Below are 20,847 nucleotides of genomic sequence, written 5' to 3'. Positions count from 1 at the left end.
ATGGCTCTCGGCATGACAAACTAAAAGAGGGTGCCAATCGTGTGAGTATCATCACTAAGTTGAAAGGAATAACTTGTCCCCGAGAATTACTTGCCATATATCATCCGTGGCATGCAACATTAATTATTGTAGCTTGGGTAATATACAAAATATACTCCATACATACAACTTGGACAAAAAAAAGACATCTGATACAGGGGTCCTTTTCTCTCCATAAAAGGCATCTGATGTCGACGTTTGTATATAATATATATAGCAAAAGTTGAAGAACCATTGTTCCTGAATTTAAAGAAAGGGATGCCTGTTACTGATCATATTCTTCCCCCCATTTTGTTAGTTCATTTTGTGTGTGTATTCAAAGTGTAACTCTCTGACAATTTAAATCTAGCTTCGGGATCACAAAATCAATAATAATCTTATGACTTTGTGTGTTATGATTGTTGAGTTCACCAACATTAATAATAATGATCGATGATGCCTGCTTCAGTGTAAAGTATCTACTATTAAGAAACTTCAAGTTAAACTTGATGTATAGAAGCTATTTTTTATTATATATATTTGTCAAGGTTGTTATTTGTTTTTTTAATGAAGAAGTGAGCAAAGTCCAAGATTTGGTTCATATATAACAATTTCAAGGAATCATATATTCACATATAAAATATCTTTAAAATTGTGAAAATTATACTAATATACCTTAATGAGTAATCTACAAATTGTTAAATATTGAACAAAAAGAAAATCCATACTAGCTATTAAAGTAATTAATTAGTTAAACTGGAACTGATGCATAAAACATAAAAGTATCATGACCATATCGTGAATCAATTCTGCATTAATTAGTTCACACACTAGTGCATGACTGAAGCTTAGAGAACATGAACACTTCGAAACTAGCTAGGCACACTAGTAAGAATAAGGCTATCGAAAACACTAGAGATGATGCCATTTTGCACTTAGTTAATGCTCAAAAGTCAGGATTATGCAGGACATTATTAATGCTCATTAGTCATGTCAGCATGATACTAGGCGAGCAATTGATGTGTTATTTACCAAATTTGCTATCCTCCTTAGGGAGGGAATCAGCTCTGTATTTGGCTAGCTACTTACACTTGTCAAGTTAAAAGTGTTTACTTTGTCACTGTTTGATACAAGGATAGAATCAAGCATCAAGTTTTTAAATCTCTCAAAATAGATTGTTATGATTTAAATGATCATAAATCATAATTTAACAACCTAGTTATTCAGTCATCAACTCATCATGAAAACCAATTTAACCACTGCACAATAAAGAAAACTAGCTTGCAACGTAACTATTACCATAATTTAAAAGCTTCTTTTCACTTGGTTACTATGGAAACTGATTTAACCACAAAAAAGCAAACTAGCACATCTTCCTTTCAAAAAATTACCATAATTCGCAACAAATACGAAAGTAATTCTATACTTGGTTAACAAGCTGTTTGATCCGAGCTTGCAACTATAATTAAAACAGAAATATCCTCCGGGCCACTAAAAGAAACCAAAGTTGTTACCCTTAACGATAAAACAACTAAAGTTGGGCCATTCAAGTTGTACTTTTTATTTCGTAGTATATATAGGCTCTTTGGACTATCCGGAGTGGGGTATGTTTTGACACTTTTTCGGCATAGAACGTCCCGGAACGCCCTCCACCCGATAAAAGCTCCACGAAAGTCAGGACAAAATCTTGGCGGGCAATCGCAGGCCGAGAGTATCAAACATGTGACCTCTTGGACAAAAGTCTGGGTGTCCAACCACTGAGGTAATCAGTGAAGGACACTATTAATCATTTATATTTTAAAATATTTCATTAACTCTTTAAAGTTTAAATCAAATAGGTACACCACTCGACGTCGCCTTCATCACCAACAGGTGACCACAACACGCATACGATGTTAGTATAAATCCAAATTGATCAATTTACCTGAGCTAAACTTAAGGCATTCACACTAACCAACTATAGTTGTCTTCGAAATATAAATAAGCAAAAGCCATGTATATGCATGGACCATTTCTATTGGGAACTATATCTTCCTTCACTTTAATCGTAATAGTTTGAACTTGAGTGTACAAAAAAACTTCATATCTAATAATATTTACAATAATTAAAAGAAACATTCCATTAAAAATTATATAAGAATACATTAACTTATATAGCATTTCATTAAAATTAAAAAATATGCATTAATTAAAAAACAATATTATTTAATAGCATATAAATATTATTAACTTGTCAAGTGTGTTTCGTAAACTTTGACTATAAATATATTTTTTATGTTATAAAATAATTGACGAAAGTTATATAAATGAAAATTATATTGAAAACTCAATCCGTCTATATATTTTATATAAGGTGATAAAGAAATATTTTTACTATAAAAAGTTTAAAAAAGGAAGTAAAAATTGGACATGTGGAATACCAATTTAGCCACTCTCAACTAATATAAATCTTGAACTTTACCAGTATTTAATTTAACTTTTACTTTCAGTAAAATCTAATAAACGCACGCAGAAAAGAAGAAGAGGGGAGGGGTGTGCAAAAAACCCTTGCAGATTTGAAAAGAGAAAGAGAGAGAGAGATGATGAAGAAGGACGATGAGGGGGCGATGATGATGAGATCATGGAGAACGACATTTCTGACGGTGAGAGACGAGATTCAAAACGACGCACCACCCACCAACACCATCATTCATCTCCTCCACACTCTCGTCTTTTCTCACTCCGACTCCCTCCTTTCCGCTGCCCCCTTTCTCCCTCCCCATGAGGTTCTCTCTCACTTATATTTCTTCTCATTATTCTCATTACTTTTTTTTTATTTATTTTTTATTAAACCTACCTATTTGGCCGTTTGCTTTTGTTAAATTTATTTCTATAAAAAAAATTTATCTAGGTCACATCTGATGCGATGTTTGTGGTGGAATTGGGACGGACTATTTTAAAGTCAAATTGGGATGATCAACTTGTTATTGTTGATGCACTGCTCCATTTATCCAACTTGGTAAACTCTCTTACTTACATTCGCCTTTTTAATATTCCATATTGTGCCAAACTATGTTTTTTTTTTTTTTTTGATGACTCCATTTATACAAGTATGCACTCTTAAATAGCAAAATATACATTATTTATGTCTTGTTGCTAATCTTCTTCAAGTATGGGATTGAACATTGACTATTCGGTATGGGACGAAATGTAGAATTTTCAGTTTGAGAAGTCAGTGATAGACAGTGTGGGGTTTACCGGCTAATGCCTTGGGCTCCCCTCTATTTGTTTTCTAGTGGTCAATAGGTTTATTGACAGTGATCTAGACAACCGGCAAGCTAACCTTATGAAGAAAAGGCTAAGTTTTTTTGTTTAGAGGGTGTTTGGTTCTGCGTTTTTGAATTAATGCCTGGGAATCGAAGTATTAGAACAGATAATCGGCTGTTTTTGCAAACTTTGAGATGTAAGACTCTGCAAAATCTAAGTTATACCAAATATGATGAGATAGAATGCACATACAGAGATCCCTTTTTTACAATTAGAGAAGTTAACAATAGATCTTTTTCTGCCATAGCAATCAGTTTCCCTTGTTTGTTTGACTCTATTAGTAGTAGCAGTTAACATTTTTATTTAGCTGCCAAGACAAGTCGTGATTAGATCCGTATAAGGTTAAAACACAGCATTTAGTGGTTCACTGCAACGCAGATTCGGAGCCAGGAAATTTTAAAAGTTGTTTGTCATAGTTATAAGAGTCGTATCCGGGAATGTATATAGATTGGGCCCTAACTCGAGAATAGAAAATGGACCCTCAAAAGAATTTCGGTCTCCACACTGGGTGTAACACTCATATTCAAGTTTTTTATTCTCTAAATGGAGAGATCTGTCTCAAAATTAATGCTTCGATGACCAATTACTTCTAACGAATAAGCTTATGACAACAAAGATAATATTTGTATATATTTCCTATTTGTTTTTTCTTATTTTTAGAAAAAATTGCAAATATATCATTTAAATTCTAAAAAATAACATTGTAATAAAATTAGAACGGGGGCAGCTGACCCCGCTGCCCCCATAGTGAATCTGTCCATGACTGCAAGCACTCTAAGGACCACAATAGTTCTTAAGATCTTTATCCAATTTTATTTTCATACATTGTTGATCATAGTTATGCCTGCCATGGTTTTTTTTCAGATCCAGAACTTGAGTCGTGCGATTTCTTTGAAAATGACATCTTCAACGTGGAGTCTTGTACTTCAGACCTTTGGAGGAATGGTGGAACTGTTTCTTGGCACAACTCCAATGAAGGGAGATCCTTCAGGAAGTATTGCTGTCATTGAGGCCACAAAACAGTGTTTAGAGACTGTTAGGTTTGTTTTTTATTACTATCTCTATAAAGCATGGACTGTGTTGATGTTACTGACATTTTCTTAAATATTACAGCTTATTTTGTAATCTTACTATTTAAAACTTTTAAATTTTTTTGTCTAGGTCACTTGTTGATGTTAATCAGAGAACGATTATGTTGTCAGACAATGCGCAACTGCTAGATTTTCTTCTCAGAACGATTTCCTTGTCTCAAAATTTTAATCAGGGCTACCCTTCTGAATCACGGAATATGATCCTTGAAAAAAATAATTCATGGGAAATTCAGACAACTGCTTTTACCATGATTAGTGAAATTTTCTCAAGAGTTGGGAGTTCTGTACCAGTCGACCACTGGCAATCAACTATTGATGTGCGTATTTTCTTTTGCAGAGCTGACTAAACTATACTTCTATTTTCGTTTTTGGTTATAATATAGTATTCTACTGTATCAGGCTCTCAGAAATATTATAGATGTGTTGGCAAGTAAGGGTCTGCTAGTGGAAAGCAATGTAATGGATAGGTAGTTGTCTTTTTTCCCCTTTCCCTGGATAGTTAATTATGTTAATACATATATACTGAATTTGTTCGCTAAGTGATTGTTATATACATTTTGTAGATTTTATACCTCACTTCTGCATTGCCTGCACTTGGTTCTTACAAATGCAAAAGGAACCCTTCAAGACCATGTAATTTTGATTTTAAATTTTAGTTTTATGGCTTTTATTTGGTCTTCTCTATTATGATTTACAAGTTTATGGATCCTTAGGTTGCTGGCTTTGTAGCTGCACTTAGGATGTTCTTTGGCTATGGACTTAATAGTAAGTCACCGACTGTCTCACCCATGGGCGTCTACAAGAAGGATGTTAGGATTACAGATGTTCAATCTCAGTCATCTGGATCCAATAGTGGTCCCTATCGGCCGCCTCATGTGCGTAAAAAGAACCATTCAACAGATCAAAACTCCATGAGCGTATCGGACAAAGATTATATGTCATCCGATTCTGATTTGAGTGATAGTGATGGATCAGTCAAAGGTGTCAGCAATTTCAGGAGCTCTAAGGTTAGAGTAGCTGCTATAGTTTGCATACAGGTATGCTACTGTCCATATCATTCTAAAAAACTCACAGTACCATAGGGATTTGTATTAAGTGATATATATTTTTTGGTTTTGTGTGGAAGGATCTTTGCCGATCTGATCCAAAGTCATTTACTTCCCAATGGACAATACTTTTGCCATCTAGTGATGTGCTGCAAGCAAGGTACAGACTATACTGTCCATGTTGTTTTTCTATCTCTTAAGTTTGGTGTATGTGTTACCCAATTGTAATTCATTTGGCATGCTACATGACAGGAGGTATGAAGCAAACCTTATGACATGTTTGCTCTTTGATCCATATCTTAAGGTATCAAGTCTCTACACATTATTACCTAAAGAATTTTTTGTTATAATTCATAGTAGTGTTGATACTTGGATATAATTTGTTATTTGCAGGCACGTGTTGCATCTGCATCTACTTTGGCAACCATGCTGGAGGGGCCTGCATCTGTTTTTCTGCAGGTGGCAGAATACAAGGAATCTACTAAGTTGGGATCATTCACTGCACTTTCCAGTTCGCTTGGTCAGATTTTAATGCAGCTTCACGCTGGTATCTGTAGCTTTTTCTCTTTATGGTTTAAAATTTTTAAATTCAAACATGTTCCTACATATGTTTTGACTGGTTCTTGATGTTGTTTTATCTCTTCCAGGTATCCTGTATTTAATAAAAAATGAAAAAAATAGTGGGTTCCTCGTTTCCCTATTCAAGATTTTCACCCTTTTAATCTCATGTACACCGTAAGAATTTTTTTCATCATTACCTTAAGGTTGCTGCAGGGTTTCTGTAGCTTTTTATTACTGTTTCTTTTGCATATGGTTTTTAGAGATAATGATTATTGTATTATGTTATTTATAAACAGATACTCAAGAATGCCTGATGAGTTACTGGCTACAGTAATTTTAAATATTCATGGGAGGATTGTTGAGGGTTTTCATAGCCATCATGATCAAACTGGGCTGCTGGTTAGTTTTTCCGATATCACACATTTTGCTTCTCAATAAAAGATAGTCATTTTCCCAAGTATGTCAACATCAACATTGCTTTATCGCATCATTTAACCACCTAATGAATATGGTTGCAAACCAAATTTTTGCAGGCTGCATCTCTAGTTTGCTTAACTGATGCAATCTCTGTCTCACCCTCTTCACTTAAGGTGAATGAAATGTTGGTGGCCGAACTATCTACAGGTTAACTTATTTTGTTCATGCATTTTCTCTTTAGAGTCATGATAGATATTATGATTTCTGTCCTAATATTTATCTTTTTGTTTGTTTATCCTTAATGAGTGTTCCTTTCCAGGTCTTAATCATGAGAATCCATATTCTGGTTTTCTGTCTACTTTGTTTTATTACTCTAAACCATGTACAAGCCCAGCAGTTATCCCTGAGGCTCTCCAGGTGATGTTGAGTTTTAAAATATCGTTATCATTGTTATTGTAATTAATCCAAATCACATAGTTGTTGGGTTGCTTAATACTTTATGCATATACGAGTTTTTATCAGAATCAGCATTTCTTAATGAAACATAGCTTTTATTAAAGTTATTATTTCGTGCTACAGGTTCTCAAAGCTGTGGCACACAATTACCCAAATATAATGGTTTTATGCTGGAAACAAGTCTCGTCTGTAATTTCTGAAATTTTGGATGCCCCTCTCTCTGGAAGCTCCTCAAGGGCAGGAAGAGTTAATTCTGGACACACCGTTGGGACATGTGGAGAGAAAACTATAACCAGTGCCATTAAGGCAAGACTTAGACCTTGTTTTTCAACTTTAATGTAATTCTATACATAAAACTGGTCTTCAAAAGATTCTGATATTAGCAATTTAATTATATTTGTGTGACAGCTGCTGGATGAATGTCTTCGTGCTATTTCTGGATTTAAAGGAACGGAAGATCTTGCTGACGATAAACTACTTATCAGTCCTTTTACATATGATTATGTCAAAGTAAAAACGATATCATCCGCTCCATCATATGGACTAGAGAGTCAACCAGTAGGCAGTGATGATCATCAAGCTTCTACATCTGGCAGCCAGCAGTGGTGTATAGCTATTGAAAACCAGTTATCATCAACACTTTTACATAGTTCAGCCATGGTTGGTTATAGAATCTGCCATTTTCAGCTTTATTTTCTAATAAGTCATATGTTCATAGATATCCTTGCGTATGTGGTGCTAATTATTCCTCTTTTTTAGGTGAGGGCTGCATCAGTTACTTGTTTTGCTGGAATAACATCCGGTGTTTTCTTTTCCCTTCCAGAAGAAAAACAATACCAAATTATAACTTATTCTGTAAGATTCTAATGAAGCTCTCCTGCTAAACTATCCTACATTACTGTTTTTATTATTAGCATATTAAATATTAGTGATATCTGTTGAAAAATATATAGATCAATGCTGCCCTTGATGATGAGGTCCCGTCAGTAAGGTCTGCCGCTTGTCGTGCTATTGGCGTCATCGCATGTTTCCCACAAGCATTGGAAAGGTACTTTGACTTTCTGCTCTAGCGATAGTTTTCTTTTTACAGAAAAATTGAAGTCGTATATCTGAAATTTAGAACTTGGAACATATTATTGTCTGAATGGTATAGTGTGGAGATCCTTCGCAAGTTTATCAATGCAGCTGAGGTCAATAGCCATCATTCTTTAGTCCCGGTAATCATTTTTTTCTTATATATTTGATGCATTTCTATATTGCCAGCTAAAAATCTATGTAATTGCTTACTTTCAGGTTCGCATTGCAGCCTCCTGGGCTTTAGCCAACTTATGTGATTCTCTCCGCCACTCTATTGACAGATTTACCTTAGCAAGGTCTTCTGTAGGTGAGTACTCTGTCAACTATTCTATCTGTATGTTTTGTTCTTTTTTCTCAACCTTACTCATCATGTGATAGATTTGATGGATTGCTCTAAAATGGTTTCACTGCTAATTGATTGTTCTCTGAGGCTTACAAGGGACGGTGATAAGGTGAATAACATGAAAACTCTGTCCTTTTTCTTGAAAGGAAAACAAAACACTTGGTTTTATTTATTTTTCATTCGTATTTTGGTTTGTAGATTAAAGCAAATGCTGTAAGAGCCCTTGGCAATCTATCAAGATTCGTCCCATGTTCAAGCCAAGATGTTTGTGGCATTCCTGCAACTTCATCTCTGCAACTAACATGGGAAGATCCATCTTGGTTGGAAAAAATGGTCCAGGCTTTTCTTTCTTGTGTTACAACTGGAAATGTGAAGGTATTCTGTCTTCCTCAACCTGAAACTTCCAACTTATAAATGATTCCTTTATGTCAGATCTTTTTTCTTTTTTTTTCTTTTTTGCAATTCAACTATTGTAGTTTTTTTTTCCTTTCTGATGGGTGGGTATTGTTAAAAAAAACAGGTACGGTGGAATGTTTGTCACGCATTGAGCAACTTATTTCTTAACGAGACATTAAAACTGCAAGATACTGATTGGTAAGAAGTGAACTTTTTCTGTGGTCAAGTTATTGGAAAATGAAGGAAAAAAAGAGTCCTACTTTGAATTTTTGTTTTGATGAACACAAGTAGCTTATGTGTAACTTGCATAACCATACCTGGTTGTATCCAAATTAATCATTTTACGTGTGGAAATCCTAAAAATGAAGTCTTGTTTGTCAAGTTACAAGACTATTATGAATCTTGGCGACTGTTTTTCGGTGTTGAACTTTTGAATCACTATTGATGCTATTGTTGTTAAAATTTATATTAGAATCTCTGGACACAAGTTATTGTGTAATATGATTATCAAATACATTTTATGCATTTGATATAGTTAATCCAACGGACTGGTACTCTCTGTTTCCAATTGGGCTCCTTCAATTTTTGGTACTATTTTGCTACTGCTCCATGATTTTCTAATTTCCAGATTAACTATCTTGTGGAGTTGTGGAAATCCTTAAATAAAAGTCCTATTTGACAACGTATAAGACTTTTACGAATCTTGGCATTTTAAGCATTTGATTTAGCTTATTCAACTGATAGAGCCCCACCGATTAATTGTTCTTTCTGTTTTCTGTAGGGCTCCTTCAGTTTTCAGTATTCTTTTACTACTGCTACGTGATTCTTCTAATTTCAAGATTAGAATACAAGCTGCAGCTGCATTGGCTGCCCCATCTACAACTTTGGGTGAGTTATTTAAGAAATGAAATTAAGAAGCAAAAAGAATGAGAAGTTTGAATTATTAAGAGAAATGACAAAGGGTAATCATGGAGCTAGAGGGCCCACACATGAAATCCTCAAGATAAAAGTGCAATATAAAAATATAAACACGACCCTATATACATAACCATGCTTTGTAATTTGTATATGTCATGTCATCCCTAAGGCTTCAACCCTTGGTTTCAGCTTACTTCCGTTTTGTATTGCAGATTATGGGAAGTCATTCTCGGATGTTGTACAAGGGGTTGAGCACACTTTAGAGAATCTCGGTTCCGACCAGATGTTTGCTCCTTCGAGTTTCAAATATAGGGTTGCACTTGAGAAGCAGGTTGTTATGTTAGTTACTCTTTCTTTCCTTCTTTTTTTTTTTATCCTGGGATACATATTGCCATATGATCAAGTTTTTCAGGTAAGTTTATAGTTAGTTTTTGATTCGTTTTACTGCAGTTAACATCAACTATGTTACACGTTCTCGGGCTTGCTTTTTCTGGAACTCATCATCACATTGTACATGATTTCCTCGTCAAGGTATTCTCTTATATACGTCAATTTCAGAGTTTATTTGTGTTTATGAACTTGCTGAAATGAAGTTTAAATCACACTGAAATTATCACATGCAATTGGGTTATAAGGCTCATTATTTAGTTTTTTCCCTTGTAGAAAGCATCCTTTCTTGAGGAATGGCTTAGGTCGTTATGTTCATCTGTCGTTAATCAATTTGAAGCTGAAAATGATTCTACGTGGAACCAAAAGAAAGAGGTAATTAATAGAGCGATAAAGTCACTTGTTAAGGTATATGAAGACAAGAATAATCACACCATGGCCACAAGGTTTGACAAACTGGTGATAGTTTGAATGGATGGGTGTTCATAGATCGGGTTTTGCTGTAAATTGCAAGTCCTTGTATGGTTCTTATAAACAAATCTGTGTTCAATTTAAGGGACAAGTACATTATATTGTATCAAACATAGTCTCGTTTTGCTACTATGTATATCCAACTCGCAAAATATGTATAAAACTTTTAACTTTTGCCAAAGTTTAAATTTGACTGTTTATAACCTAATATGATTGTCACATTAACAAAAAAAAAAAAAATCTGATACATTTAATAGATGTTTTGAGAGTTGGATATATACAATAGCAAAACAGAACTAGTTCAATGCATATCTTTTCACCTGTTCTTTTATAACAACCATAGAGTTATAAAATTATTAAAAAAAATAAAAAGTCTAATGATGAGCATGCTTGCTAAAAACAACTTACGCCAAATACGATATACAATATTAATATATCACATCTTTAAACAGACAAATACACAATATACAAGCGTTATTGTAGTACACTATGAAAGGTAAACAACATTACACACTTTTGCCTGGAGTAAGGTATACTTTCAGGCAATTGCACACCAGTTTTACGGGGCATCATATCACATCCCGTTTATTAGCAACACACAACAAACCAAACTTAGATAGCAGTATTATGTATCTTGTACGTACTCTGGCTGCCAACAACATAGCAACATTTAACGACGGAAGCTTCTCACTGGTTGTTCACCTTCAACTCCTTGAAGTTTGACCAATGTGTAGACTCCTGCTCCTGCAAGGGCCCCGAGTGTGGGTGCCAGTAGGTATATCCATATCACTGTGTAGTTCCCTGCTGCAACTGCTGGACCTAATGTACGGACTGGATTCATTGAAGCACCACTTGATGGCCTGCATGTTATCCAAGAATGTTATGTATGCATCAACCGAATCGAAGTAAAAAGAATTTCATTGTTATACTTACCCAGCAACAAGTATGTTGAGCATAACAGTAGCTCCAACTGCTATACCAGCCAGTTCTCCTACCTAAACACACAATACACGTAAATGTTTAAAAAGAAATATTATAAGCTAAAAATAAACAATATAGGTGTAGCTTATACTTACAGCACGAGTATCAGTGGCAACGGCTGTGACGACAAAGAGGAGATTAAAGGTAATGAGGAACTCAAGAGCAAAAGCTTGGCCAGTGCTAACAGAAGGAACTGTGACACCTCCGGACATAAAGGGATGGAAGACACCTTTGAGAGCAAAAGAAGCACAGATTGAGGCTGATACTTGTGCTAAGATGTAGGCAGGGACCTGTGCCCACGGAAAATGACGCAGTGCCGCGAATGCAATGGTTAGGGATGGGTTCAAATGGGCTCCTGAGATATGACCCGTTGACAGTATTATTATCATCACCGCCAGCCCTGCACATGCTGCATTCCCTAATAGTGTCTCTGATCCTGCATATTTTTGGTTCACTATTGGTCCAGCTGTTGCTGCGAATATCAATATAAATGTTCCCACAAATTCTGCTCCCAACTGCACATTTAGGAGTCTTGTTTACACGACCATACATGAATCATTAGAAAAAAATGATTTATTATAACTAGAATTAGATCTTAATGACCTATTGATCAAAAGTTTATGCATTCAAGTGTTACCTCAGAGGGTCTAAACATTACATGGTTGGGGTTTCCAAGTACCAAGGACATATGTTTGGTTCACAGATAATTCATATATAATCAATAAATACTTATAAAATTACAATAATAGCTTAACAAATATTATTTTTAGTTTAACATATTGTAATGTAATAATTAAAATTGCACAACGGTAATAGTGCATTGTACCGATATACATTATAATATTAAGATACATTACCATTATGCGATGCAAAGTACTTTATAATACAATACATTGATACACTACAGTATGCTACAATATCATTTGGTAGATTAAGATACTACTCGTATAACATACGATATGATACTATATGGTACGACACAATACATACAAGTATCACACTCGTATTTTGAATACTAAATAATACAAACTTGCTATCTAATTATAAGCATTCCGTCCAACTTGCTAAGGAATATTGTAAGAAATATTGAGATCGTTCAAATGATAGAACTTGAAAGATTCCAATTCTTTCTATTGCGAACTAAACAGTTTGAAAGCTGAATTCCATTTTATCAACCTAGTAGATATCGAATGAAGTTTAGATATAAATTCCATCAGAATACATGGAATTCCGCAAACCAAACGTACCCTAAGAATTTGCCGCAATAAGGAATCTACTTTTTGGTATTAGTTTTGTTCTTGAATGAAATCAACTTTCTGGTGTTAGCTTTATGAGGGAAAGAAGGATCAGATCATATTTGCATTCATTTTATATCGTTGGAGGTAGATGATATATCAAATCTTTGATGGTCAACACGAGTTTGGTACATATCAATATATTATGGTAAAATGGAAAAGCATATATTATATCTAGTCAAATAGTTTGTGTCAATTGAGAAACCATATATGTTGTGCATCATGTGACATTCCAAAGAGAAAAGTGTTGCAAGTTGGTAAAATGGAACAATCATAGCTTGATACACCCAAAATATATATCAAATCAACATACAAGTCTAAAACAGTACTGTGTTTCTTGATTGGAAATAAATAAACGAGAACGTAATAGTTGACATTGATTGATTGATAATGACAATAATAGATGAATAATGGGAGGCGTTACCTTCCGGGTGAGAGAGATATCTGGTGAAGGGAAATCAGTGAAGCACGAGTGAGATGCACCTATACCCCATGATGATGGTGCATTAATCGGCAAACACTTGCAACGAGGCATTGACTTTCGGTCATATGACATCGAGTCCACTCTCAGTGAAGTGAACAAGGGAGCTCCAGGGGTCCCTGGTGTCGCCGGTGCTGACACCGGCGGCGTTGGCCCTTCCCCATTTTCCATTTCCAACAAACGTCACTATTTAGCTAGAAACTAGACTAATTAAATCTTTTTTTTTTTTTTTTAAGAGAGAGATAGGATCAAATGATTTAATGAGAAATACCTTACATAATTTGCAGATTTTTATAAAGATATTTCTACACAATCAGCTGAATTCGATCCAGATTGATACTAGATCTCTGTTTCTTTTTTTTGGTTTTTTTTTTTTTTTTTTATGTTTTTTGTCGAAAAACAAGAAGAAATGGATGGATGGATGGATGGATGGGCTAAAGTTACATACTGGGTAGATTTTTATAAATGTTGAATTAAGGAAGAGAAATTTTGTAGAGAGCCAGGCTAAACAACTGAACTAGACGAATTGAATAGAACAGTTTTTGGTCATATATTATATATAAAAAACTAAATTATTTTTTTTTTGTTTTTTTGGATGGCAATGAAGAAAATCTTGAAGAAACAAAGTTACATGCTTACAAAGATTTTATAAAATTATGATCAAGGAATGAGAATAGAAAGAAGCAAGTGATCCAGGACTGGAAAACTGAAGGGTGTTTATATAGTAAAAATGATCTGAAAAAGGAAAGATTTAAAAAACACAAAAAGCTGGAAAATGAAACCTGCTACAACTCTATTAAGATTTAGAAGCAAATGTGGGGGGTGTTAGAATGGAGTGAATGTGTATGTATATATATGTTTATTTATATGTTTGGATGTATATACTAGTACGAGTAATACACAGTAGTTAAAGGAAAAAGAAAAGAAGGGAAATAGAATAAAAAAAGTCAACTCATTGAGGTAGGGGCGGGGCAGGGCAGGGCAGGCAAAGGCAATCAACTTCAGAGCCTATTAAATTCAACCTTAAGTAACGATAGCATACATCACAGGCAGTCAGATTCAACTGTTTCACAGCACTCTCTTTTTCCTCCTTTTTTTTTTAATAAATAAATGCTCCGTAGTTTGTTTGACAACTATATGAATTATTAATAGTTTCGACTCAATTATTATTTATCAAAACAAACATGATATTTTTTTGAATTTTGTTAATGACAGCGGGAGTGTCAGTATTAATTAATTTAATTCATTAAAATTTATACATTGTATTGCGAAAATTCATGAGCGATTAATAATATATAAATACTACTTTTCCGTCCCAATTTAAATGTCACATTGACTAACTTTGACCGTAAATAACTTTGTTTGTACTATATAGTAGTTGATGAAACTTATATGAACGAAAAATACATTAAAAACTCAATCCATTCATATATTTTATATCAAGTGTTACATGACACAAACAAAGTTATTTACGGTCAAAGTTAGTCAACGTGACATTTAAATTGGGACGGAGGTTTTTATGCATGTAATAAGTTGTTAATGACGACCTTAGGGCCTTAGGGGCTGTCATAATCATTTTTTTATATTTTTTTTATCCTCTTCTATTTTGGATGGTATCTAAACACATTGGACTTTTTTTGAACAAATCCTTTAATAGCACCTATAACAATTTTTATTCGATATTTCAGTCCCAATACGTCAAATGTTGCTGTTATGGCTTGGGGTGTTGGGCCAACTTTTTGGTGCAATGAGCTTGAGAGGCGTGTTTGGCGTTGACATTGTTTTATTGTCGGATTGTAATATATATACTCCGTATATATATCAATAGCATAATCCGACAACAAAACAATGTCAACCGTTAAAATGGACTACACAACTACTAAATATTACAATCGGAATTCTTGATCAAGACATAAAACTATTAAAGTACCAAAGTCAAACCCTATGAGGTGCTAAACGAAAGAAAAAAAAAACAAGTATCAGTATTAGGGTAATCAATATTAAAACTGCTAACATATACTAAAATCCCTCGACTACGTCTCTCCCTTGCCATCACCGTCTTTTCATCGTCATTGTTGTTAAAACATAATCATGAATCTCTACTGAACAACTCTAAAGGCTAGAATCATGGACAAAACAGAGAAAAGGCCAATGATAAATTACAACCCGAATTCATCAATGTAGTCGGAAAAACTGAAAACACAAACTAATCCTCACATAAATTGGTAAAATAATTGGGAATATTTTGACAAGAGTAATGATATCTCCTTATTTATCTTTATATAATTCCTCTTAAAAACAAGATGATGACAATTTAAGAGATGAAATCGGAATAAAAAAACAAACTTATAAATCCAATTGTCATATTTATATGGTTCAAATATGTAGCAATTTTGTTTCAAACACCTTTGCTTAACTAGGAAATTTTGCACTTTCTTCCCATGCACCCCCCCTTCTCCATCATCAATCAACCCAATTATTTAATCAATAAAATACTAAGCACGTCTTTATAATCATTTGTCATATTTCTTTTGTAGATTATATAAAAGTCCCCACCTATGTCACATTATGTAGGTACTTTTGTCTTCTCCCTCTCTGTAGTTAGTAAGGTTATTACTTATTAAGACAAAGTTTAAGAAGATAAATCAATTACATTACTTAAAATTATATATTATCAACTCCGTCCTAATAATGCAGGTTCAACTTGCAACCTAGCTAACCATTACCGGAACTACTTTAGGGATAACGAGGATTACGAGTCCGTTAAATTTTTGTAGTATAATTATCTAAAAAAGATGTATATTTTATTAGTGTTACGAGTCAAATAAATATGGGCTACCAGTCAATGTAACTAATTTTAAACTTTTAAAAGATTTTTTTAAAAATATAACTTATAAAGATTTACTTCATCCGTCCCATTTTAATTGTCCTATTTTTACTGGTCCCGACTTTGACCGTAAATATATTTTTTTGTGTTATATATTAGTTGATGAAAGTTATATCAATGAAAAATACATTTAAAACTCAATCAATTCATATTTGTTATATCAAGTGTTATATAACACAAAAAAAATATTTTCGGTCAAAGTTGAAAGAAAAAAACTAAAAAACTAGGACATTTAATATGGGACGGAGAAGTATTTGCGTAAAAATTTTGTAGTATAATTTATCTGAAAAATGCTACAGTCACATTCAATCATGGTTTCACCACTGTAGCTAACCCATCCAATGATCCAAACCTATATATCATGCTACATCTAACTCATCTGAAGACATTATTTTATATGGAGAAAGTTGAGACTTTGAGTTCTTGAGTTTAAATCCGAGTGTAAGCAAGATAAAAGTTTCTCGGGTTTGAAAAATGAATTTTTTGTAAATAACCAGGGAAATTGGGATTTGATATATGTAAAGACAATGTTGTCAAGACCAAATTTTCCGTTAAAGAAAAGGCATGCACGGATTTAATCCGATACCAATCTAAAGGGAGAGGCTGGGCATAGTTATTTTGATTAGAGCACCCCCAATGGTCTTACCCAATACTAATCAATATAGCGTTACATCAGCAAAACCTATTTCCAATACATTTTCCTCAATTCACACTCAATACCCAATACATCCAATACATTCCAATACACTCCAACATATTTATTTTCAAACTTTTAATAAATAAAACCACAAATATAATTGATAAAATAAACAAAAATATTATATTTTACACTTTTAATCCCCCAACGTTCGAATTCAAAATATTTACACTTTTAGTCCCTCAAACGGTTAAATAATTCAAAAAATTTACACTTTTAGACCCTATGTCACTCTATATAAACAACAACTTTTTTCAACTCATTCTTTCAAATTCTTTCAACTTCTCTGAAACCATTCAATTTTAAAATGGCGAATCAAATATAGACTGAATCCGAAGATCTTTTGTTATGCAAGTGTTGGATAGAAGGATGTGAAATGCTTTACCCAACCCAACAAACTGCTTGGACCAACATATTAGAAAGCTTCAAAAGCCTCGCGACTGAAGGTCCATGGACCATATCTCAACTACTCGGTCGCTTCAGAAAAATTCGCAATGAATGTAAGGAGTTTAAGGCAATCTATACGAGGCTGAAGTCAAAGAGGAGGACCTTATCTGATGAGTTGCTCTATGCAACGGCGCATCAGGAGTACTGCGAGAATTATGGGAGGGGCTTCCGTTACGAGCACTGCTTCATGGAGCTTATCACGGTTTCCTACTTTTGAAACGTTTAATTAAGTGTGTTTTAGTCTTTTAATTAAGTATGTTTTACATGTGTCTGTTTCTTACGTGTCTGTTTGTAATGTGTTTGTGTAACGTTATTTGAATAAATAAATATTATATTTGAATATATAAAATTCTAAAATACCATTTTATTAATAAAAACGAGTACAATACATAAAATAAAAAGCATTACAAACTTTTTATCATGTTTTAGAGCAATTTAACAACAGAAATTATTCATTGATTTCGCCCATATGATCATATGGTTCAAGGTCATGATTGCAGAAGCAAGTTGTTCGATAACAATTTGAATCTTATCGATCTTCCCCTGCAAATAAGTAAAGTACTGACACTCAAGTTCAGTACAATGCCCGGTTTGTATATAATCGATTTGCTGTTAACACCATTCCTTCTTCGCTTTTAGTTTGAGACCAACTTCAAGCAGTTCCTCTTTGAACCTTTGGTGGTCGACGATATCAGCCATAATACGCTCATGCACTTGATCTACGGTCATTGGTGGTTTTCGGTTAGGGGCATTTGATGAGAAAGCCATATTAAGAGTTTGTGTGTTGATCAGAATTTTTTGATCAATGTGATTATATATAGGAACAAAAAGAAGCTCCTCTAACGTTCAAAATTCAAAATTCAAAACATTTATGCTTATAGTCCCTCAAACGGCCAATTAATTCAAAAACATTTACACTTTTAGTCCCTGAACGGCTAGCCTGGATTGATACTCTATAAATACCAACTCAGAGTACAATTCAGTTTCATTACCATTCCAACTTTCATTATTCTACAAACTCATTCACTCTTTTTAACCAAATGGTGTCCTCATCATCATCATCTAAAAAGAATTTTCAGCGACCTCGTCTGACCGAAGATGAGATGAAAAAAAGAATCGTGGATGATGTCAAAGAGGACACACTACTTCAAACTGAAATCTCTAGGGTCATGGGTTCCTTGCGGGAGAAAAGACGACGATGCGAGCAAATGATTGAGGCAATACAAGCACCAAGCCGCATGGTCTCGAACCACGAAGAACATTATCCTTTGTTTCTGTAACAGGAGATCAAGCAGGTCAAGAGCGTGGTCGATGATGTTTTTAAGGCCGGTCACACGTTAGGTGACCAATGCACTTGACCCGAATCGTATCACGACAATTGCTGAGAAGACATAACAACGTAGGAAGTCAAATGCCCACAACATGACAAATGGTGGGCAAATGAAACCGCTTATCGTGGTTTAGGAATTATGTCAATTAAAGATGATGACGAGTAATGTTATCGTAATGTATTTCGTGTTTTAATTGTGTTTTTTTAATATGTAATGTGTTTGTTTTAATAAAGTAATGTGTTTGTTTAAGGTTATTTGAATACAAATATTAAATTCAAAAAAAAAATATTTTTTTTTACCACACTAGCCGTTGATGAATAAAAAATAAAAATAAAAAACAAAACTGCACAGTCGCTCCGTATTTATCACCACGAAAGTCTCAATATGCGCGCAAATACTAACCTAATACGGCTCACACCCAATGGTGTGCACCGTATTGGTTAGTCAATACGGACAAATACGATATACATAAGGGTGCTCTTAGTGGCTTGAGAGAATTTTGTTTGTTGGTTTTTGTCTCTGGCAACATCTTTTATTATACTAAATTAAAATAATTTTAACATATAAAATATTGTCTACAAAAATTATGTCAAAATCTAATGACTTATTAACCAATCAAATCATTCAGTTTCATCAAATTGACTCTCGCTTATGTTATCCTTTTTTTATTAATTACAGGTTAAAAATCTTGATAATCATTATCCAAATATATTTATATTAGTATATATATTAATATTTGTAGAAAAAGTCTCATTAATTTATACTTTTTAACCATGAATACTTAATTTCTTATTATTTTTAGCCATCAACTTAATAGTTATTTTTTAAAAAATTTTATCCATTAATTAATTAAAAAAAATTTAGCATATGAAATATTGTCTACAAAAATTTAATGAAATACAATATCTTATTTTTAAAATGTTATAAATAATCCGCGTATCACATCTTTTGAATTTCTAAAATTTTTAATTTTGACTTTTGTTTTTTACTTTTTTGTCACAGTATATAAATAAATATAGATTTACACATGTAAATATTAATGTCGACTACATGACTATCAATAAATACTAGCTTATAATAAAATATTATAAATTGATATCTATAAATGTCGTACATTGGTATCCCAATACAATATTGACAATGTCGTCCAATTTAATAATATATTAGATTATATTTTTATAAATTGTAAATATTAGTATTTAGTTTAATATTTAATATAAACACAATTTGAACTATAGATACATATCCAAACATAGTAACAGATATATAACATTCTTATCCTAAATACAATAGGAATCACAGAACATGGGTCGATCACAAAACAAAGCACGATATATAACAGAGGGTTACTTGAATAGTAAATCCAAAAGGTACAAAACTTTCTCCCTTTTTATATTTTAGTTTTGTGTATTAATGTTTAAAGTTACAATTGTCACTCAAATCAAGAGTCCTAATTGTTATCAAAGAATATGAAAACAATCCTAAATGTTATCTAATTATCATAAGACATGTGATTAAAAATAAACCTATTAGTATTATTGGCTCACATCATAATCAAAGACATATACTTGAATGTCAAGTACAGGATCATAAGTATGTTTATATTTTAATCTTAATTATCTTTCATAATATCAATACAACTGGTTTCAAAATTTTTTATAATAGAGGAATTATAGTAGCATGTGCCTTATGGAATAACTACGGCAAAAGGTTCCATTAATACATCTCATCTAATAATGACAATGACGAACTTGTGATATATTCAAATTTATAAGCTTTTATTATTTAAATTTATGAATATCTAATATTTATAATATCGTAAGTCCCGTGTCCAGTGTTGGACACAGGTCTAAAATCTAGTTATTAGCTACAACACCTGCCCCAACTTTTATTATACATCCCACATCTTTCTCATTATATATTACTCGTAGCTTAAAACCCCAAATTAAATAATTGACTTAGTACACTAATTTGAATTTAAAATATGATACAACATTAACCTTGGCACATCACTTAACATTAAACACCCATGTCACAAAATCCGTACGATATAATTAATGTACGTTCTTGGTTATGAATTTCCCTTTTACCAAGCCTTCGATCAATCAAGTAAATATATTAGTCATTAATAATTTTAATAATTCATCTGATATCATGTATATGAGGTTATTTTAATCTTTTCACTTATTTATTAGAAAGAAAGAGTAAAAGTAAATTAATTTATAGAGACGAAGTGCATCA

General features: G+C 33.2%; 2 protein-coding genes across 3 annotated transcripts; one reads left to right on the top strand and one right to left on the bottom strand.

Moving 5' to 3' along the window:
* Window positions 1-2,579: 2,579 nt before the first annotated feature.
* Window positions 2,580-10,598, top strand: LOC122609939 (HEAT repeat-containing protein 6). Of its 2 annotated transcripts, XM_043782892.1 has the most exons (27): window positions 2,580-2,783; window positions 2,909-3,016; window positions 4,189-4,364; window positions 4,486-4,732; window positions 4,815-4,882; window positions 4,979-5,048; window positions 5,129-5,452; window positions 5,542-5,621; window positions 5,714-5,765; window positions 5,855-6,008; window positions 6,109-6,196; window positions 6,319-6,421; window positions 6,556-6,646; window positions 6,759-6,856; window positions 7,019-7,201; window positions 7,304-7,555; window positions 7,655-7,750; window positions 7,849-7,943; window positions 8,049-8,112; window positions 8,189-8,279; window positions 8,351-8,424; window positions 8,514-8,690; window positions 8,836-8,909; window positions 9,493-9,599; window positions 9,842-9,960; window positions 10,080-10,160; window positions 10,293-10,598. In XM_043782892.1, exons 1-27 carry the CDS (start codon window positions 2,598-2,600, stop codon window positions 10,485-10,487), a joined length of 3,453 nt encoding a protein of 1,150 aa, XP_043638827.1. In that variant the 5' UTR covers window positions 2,580-2,597; the 3' UTR covers window positions 10,488-10,598. The 2 variants fall into 2 exon arrangements, with proteins under 2 accessions (XP_043638827.1, XP_043638828.1); XM_043782893.1 differs by lacking the exon at window positions 10,293-10,598 and having other exon boundaries at window positions 9,842-9,968.
* Window positions 10,599-10,908: 310 nt separating this feature from the next.
* LOC122609940 (probable aquaporin NIP5-1) lies at window positions 10,909-14,078 on the bottom strand. The gene is made up of 4 exons (XM_043782894.1): window positions 13,188-14,078; window positions 11,564-11,983; window positions 11,421-11,482; window positions 10,909-11,347 (listed from the first exon to the last, which is right to left on the bottom strand). The coding sequence occupies exons 1-4, from the start codon at window positions 13,413-13,415 to the stop codon at window positions 11,158-11,160; spliced, it is 900 nt and encodes a 299-aa protein (XP_043638829.1). The 5' UTR covers window positions 13,416-14,078; the 3' UTR covers window positions 10,909-11,157.
* Window positions 14,079-20,847: the final 6,769 nt, after the last annotated feature.

The sequence above is a fragment of the Erigeron canadensis genome, chromosome 8, assembly GCF_010389155.1.
Source record: "Erigeron canadensis isolate Cc75 chromosome 8, C_canadensis_v1, whole genome shotgun sequence".
Taxonomy (NCBI): domain Eukaryota; kingdom Viridiplantae; phylum Streptophyta; class Magnoliopsida; order Asterales; family Asteraceae; genus Erigeron; species Erigeron canadensis.
This window is presented reverse-complemented; position numbering and strand designations above follow the sequence as displayed.

Coding starts and splice junctions, on each gene's coding strand:
- LOC122609939 (XM_043782892.1), top strand. CDS start 2,598: ATGATGAAGAAGGACGATGAGGGGGCGATGATGATGAGATCATGGAGA. Junction 6,422..6,555: donor ATGATCAAACTGGGCTGCTG/GTTAGTTTTTCC, acceptor AAATTTTTGCAG/GCTGCATCTCTAGTTTGCTT. Junction 8,280..8,350: donor CTTAGCAAGGTCTTCTGTAG/GTGAGTACTCTG, acceptor ATCATGTGATAG/ATTTGATGGATTGCTCTAAA.
- LOC122609940 (XM_043782894.1), bottom strand. CDS start 13,415: ATGGAAAATGGGGAAGGGCCAACGCCGCCGGTGTCAGCACCGGCGACA. Junction 11,984..13,187: donor ATATCTCTCTCACCCGGAAG/GTAACGCCTCCC, acceptor CTAAATGTGCAG/TTGGGAGCAGAATTTGTGGG. Junction 11,483..11,563: donor TTGCCACTGATACTCGTGCT/GTAAGTATAAGC, acceptor TTGTGTGTTTAG/GTAGGAGAACTGGCTGGTAT.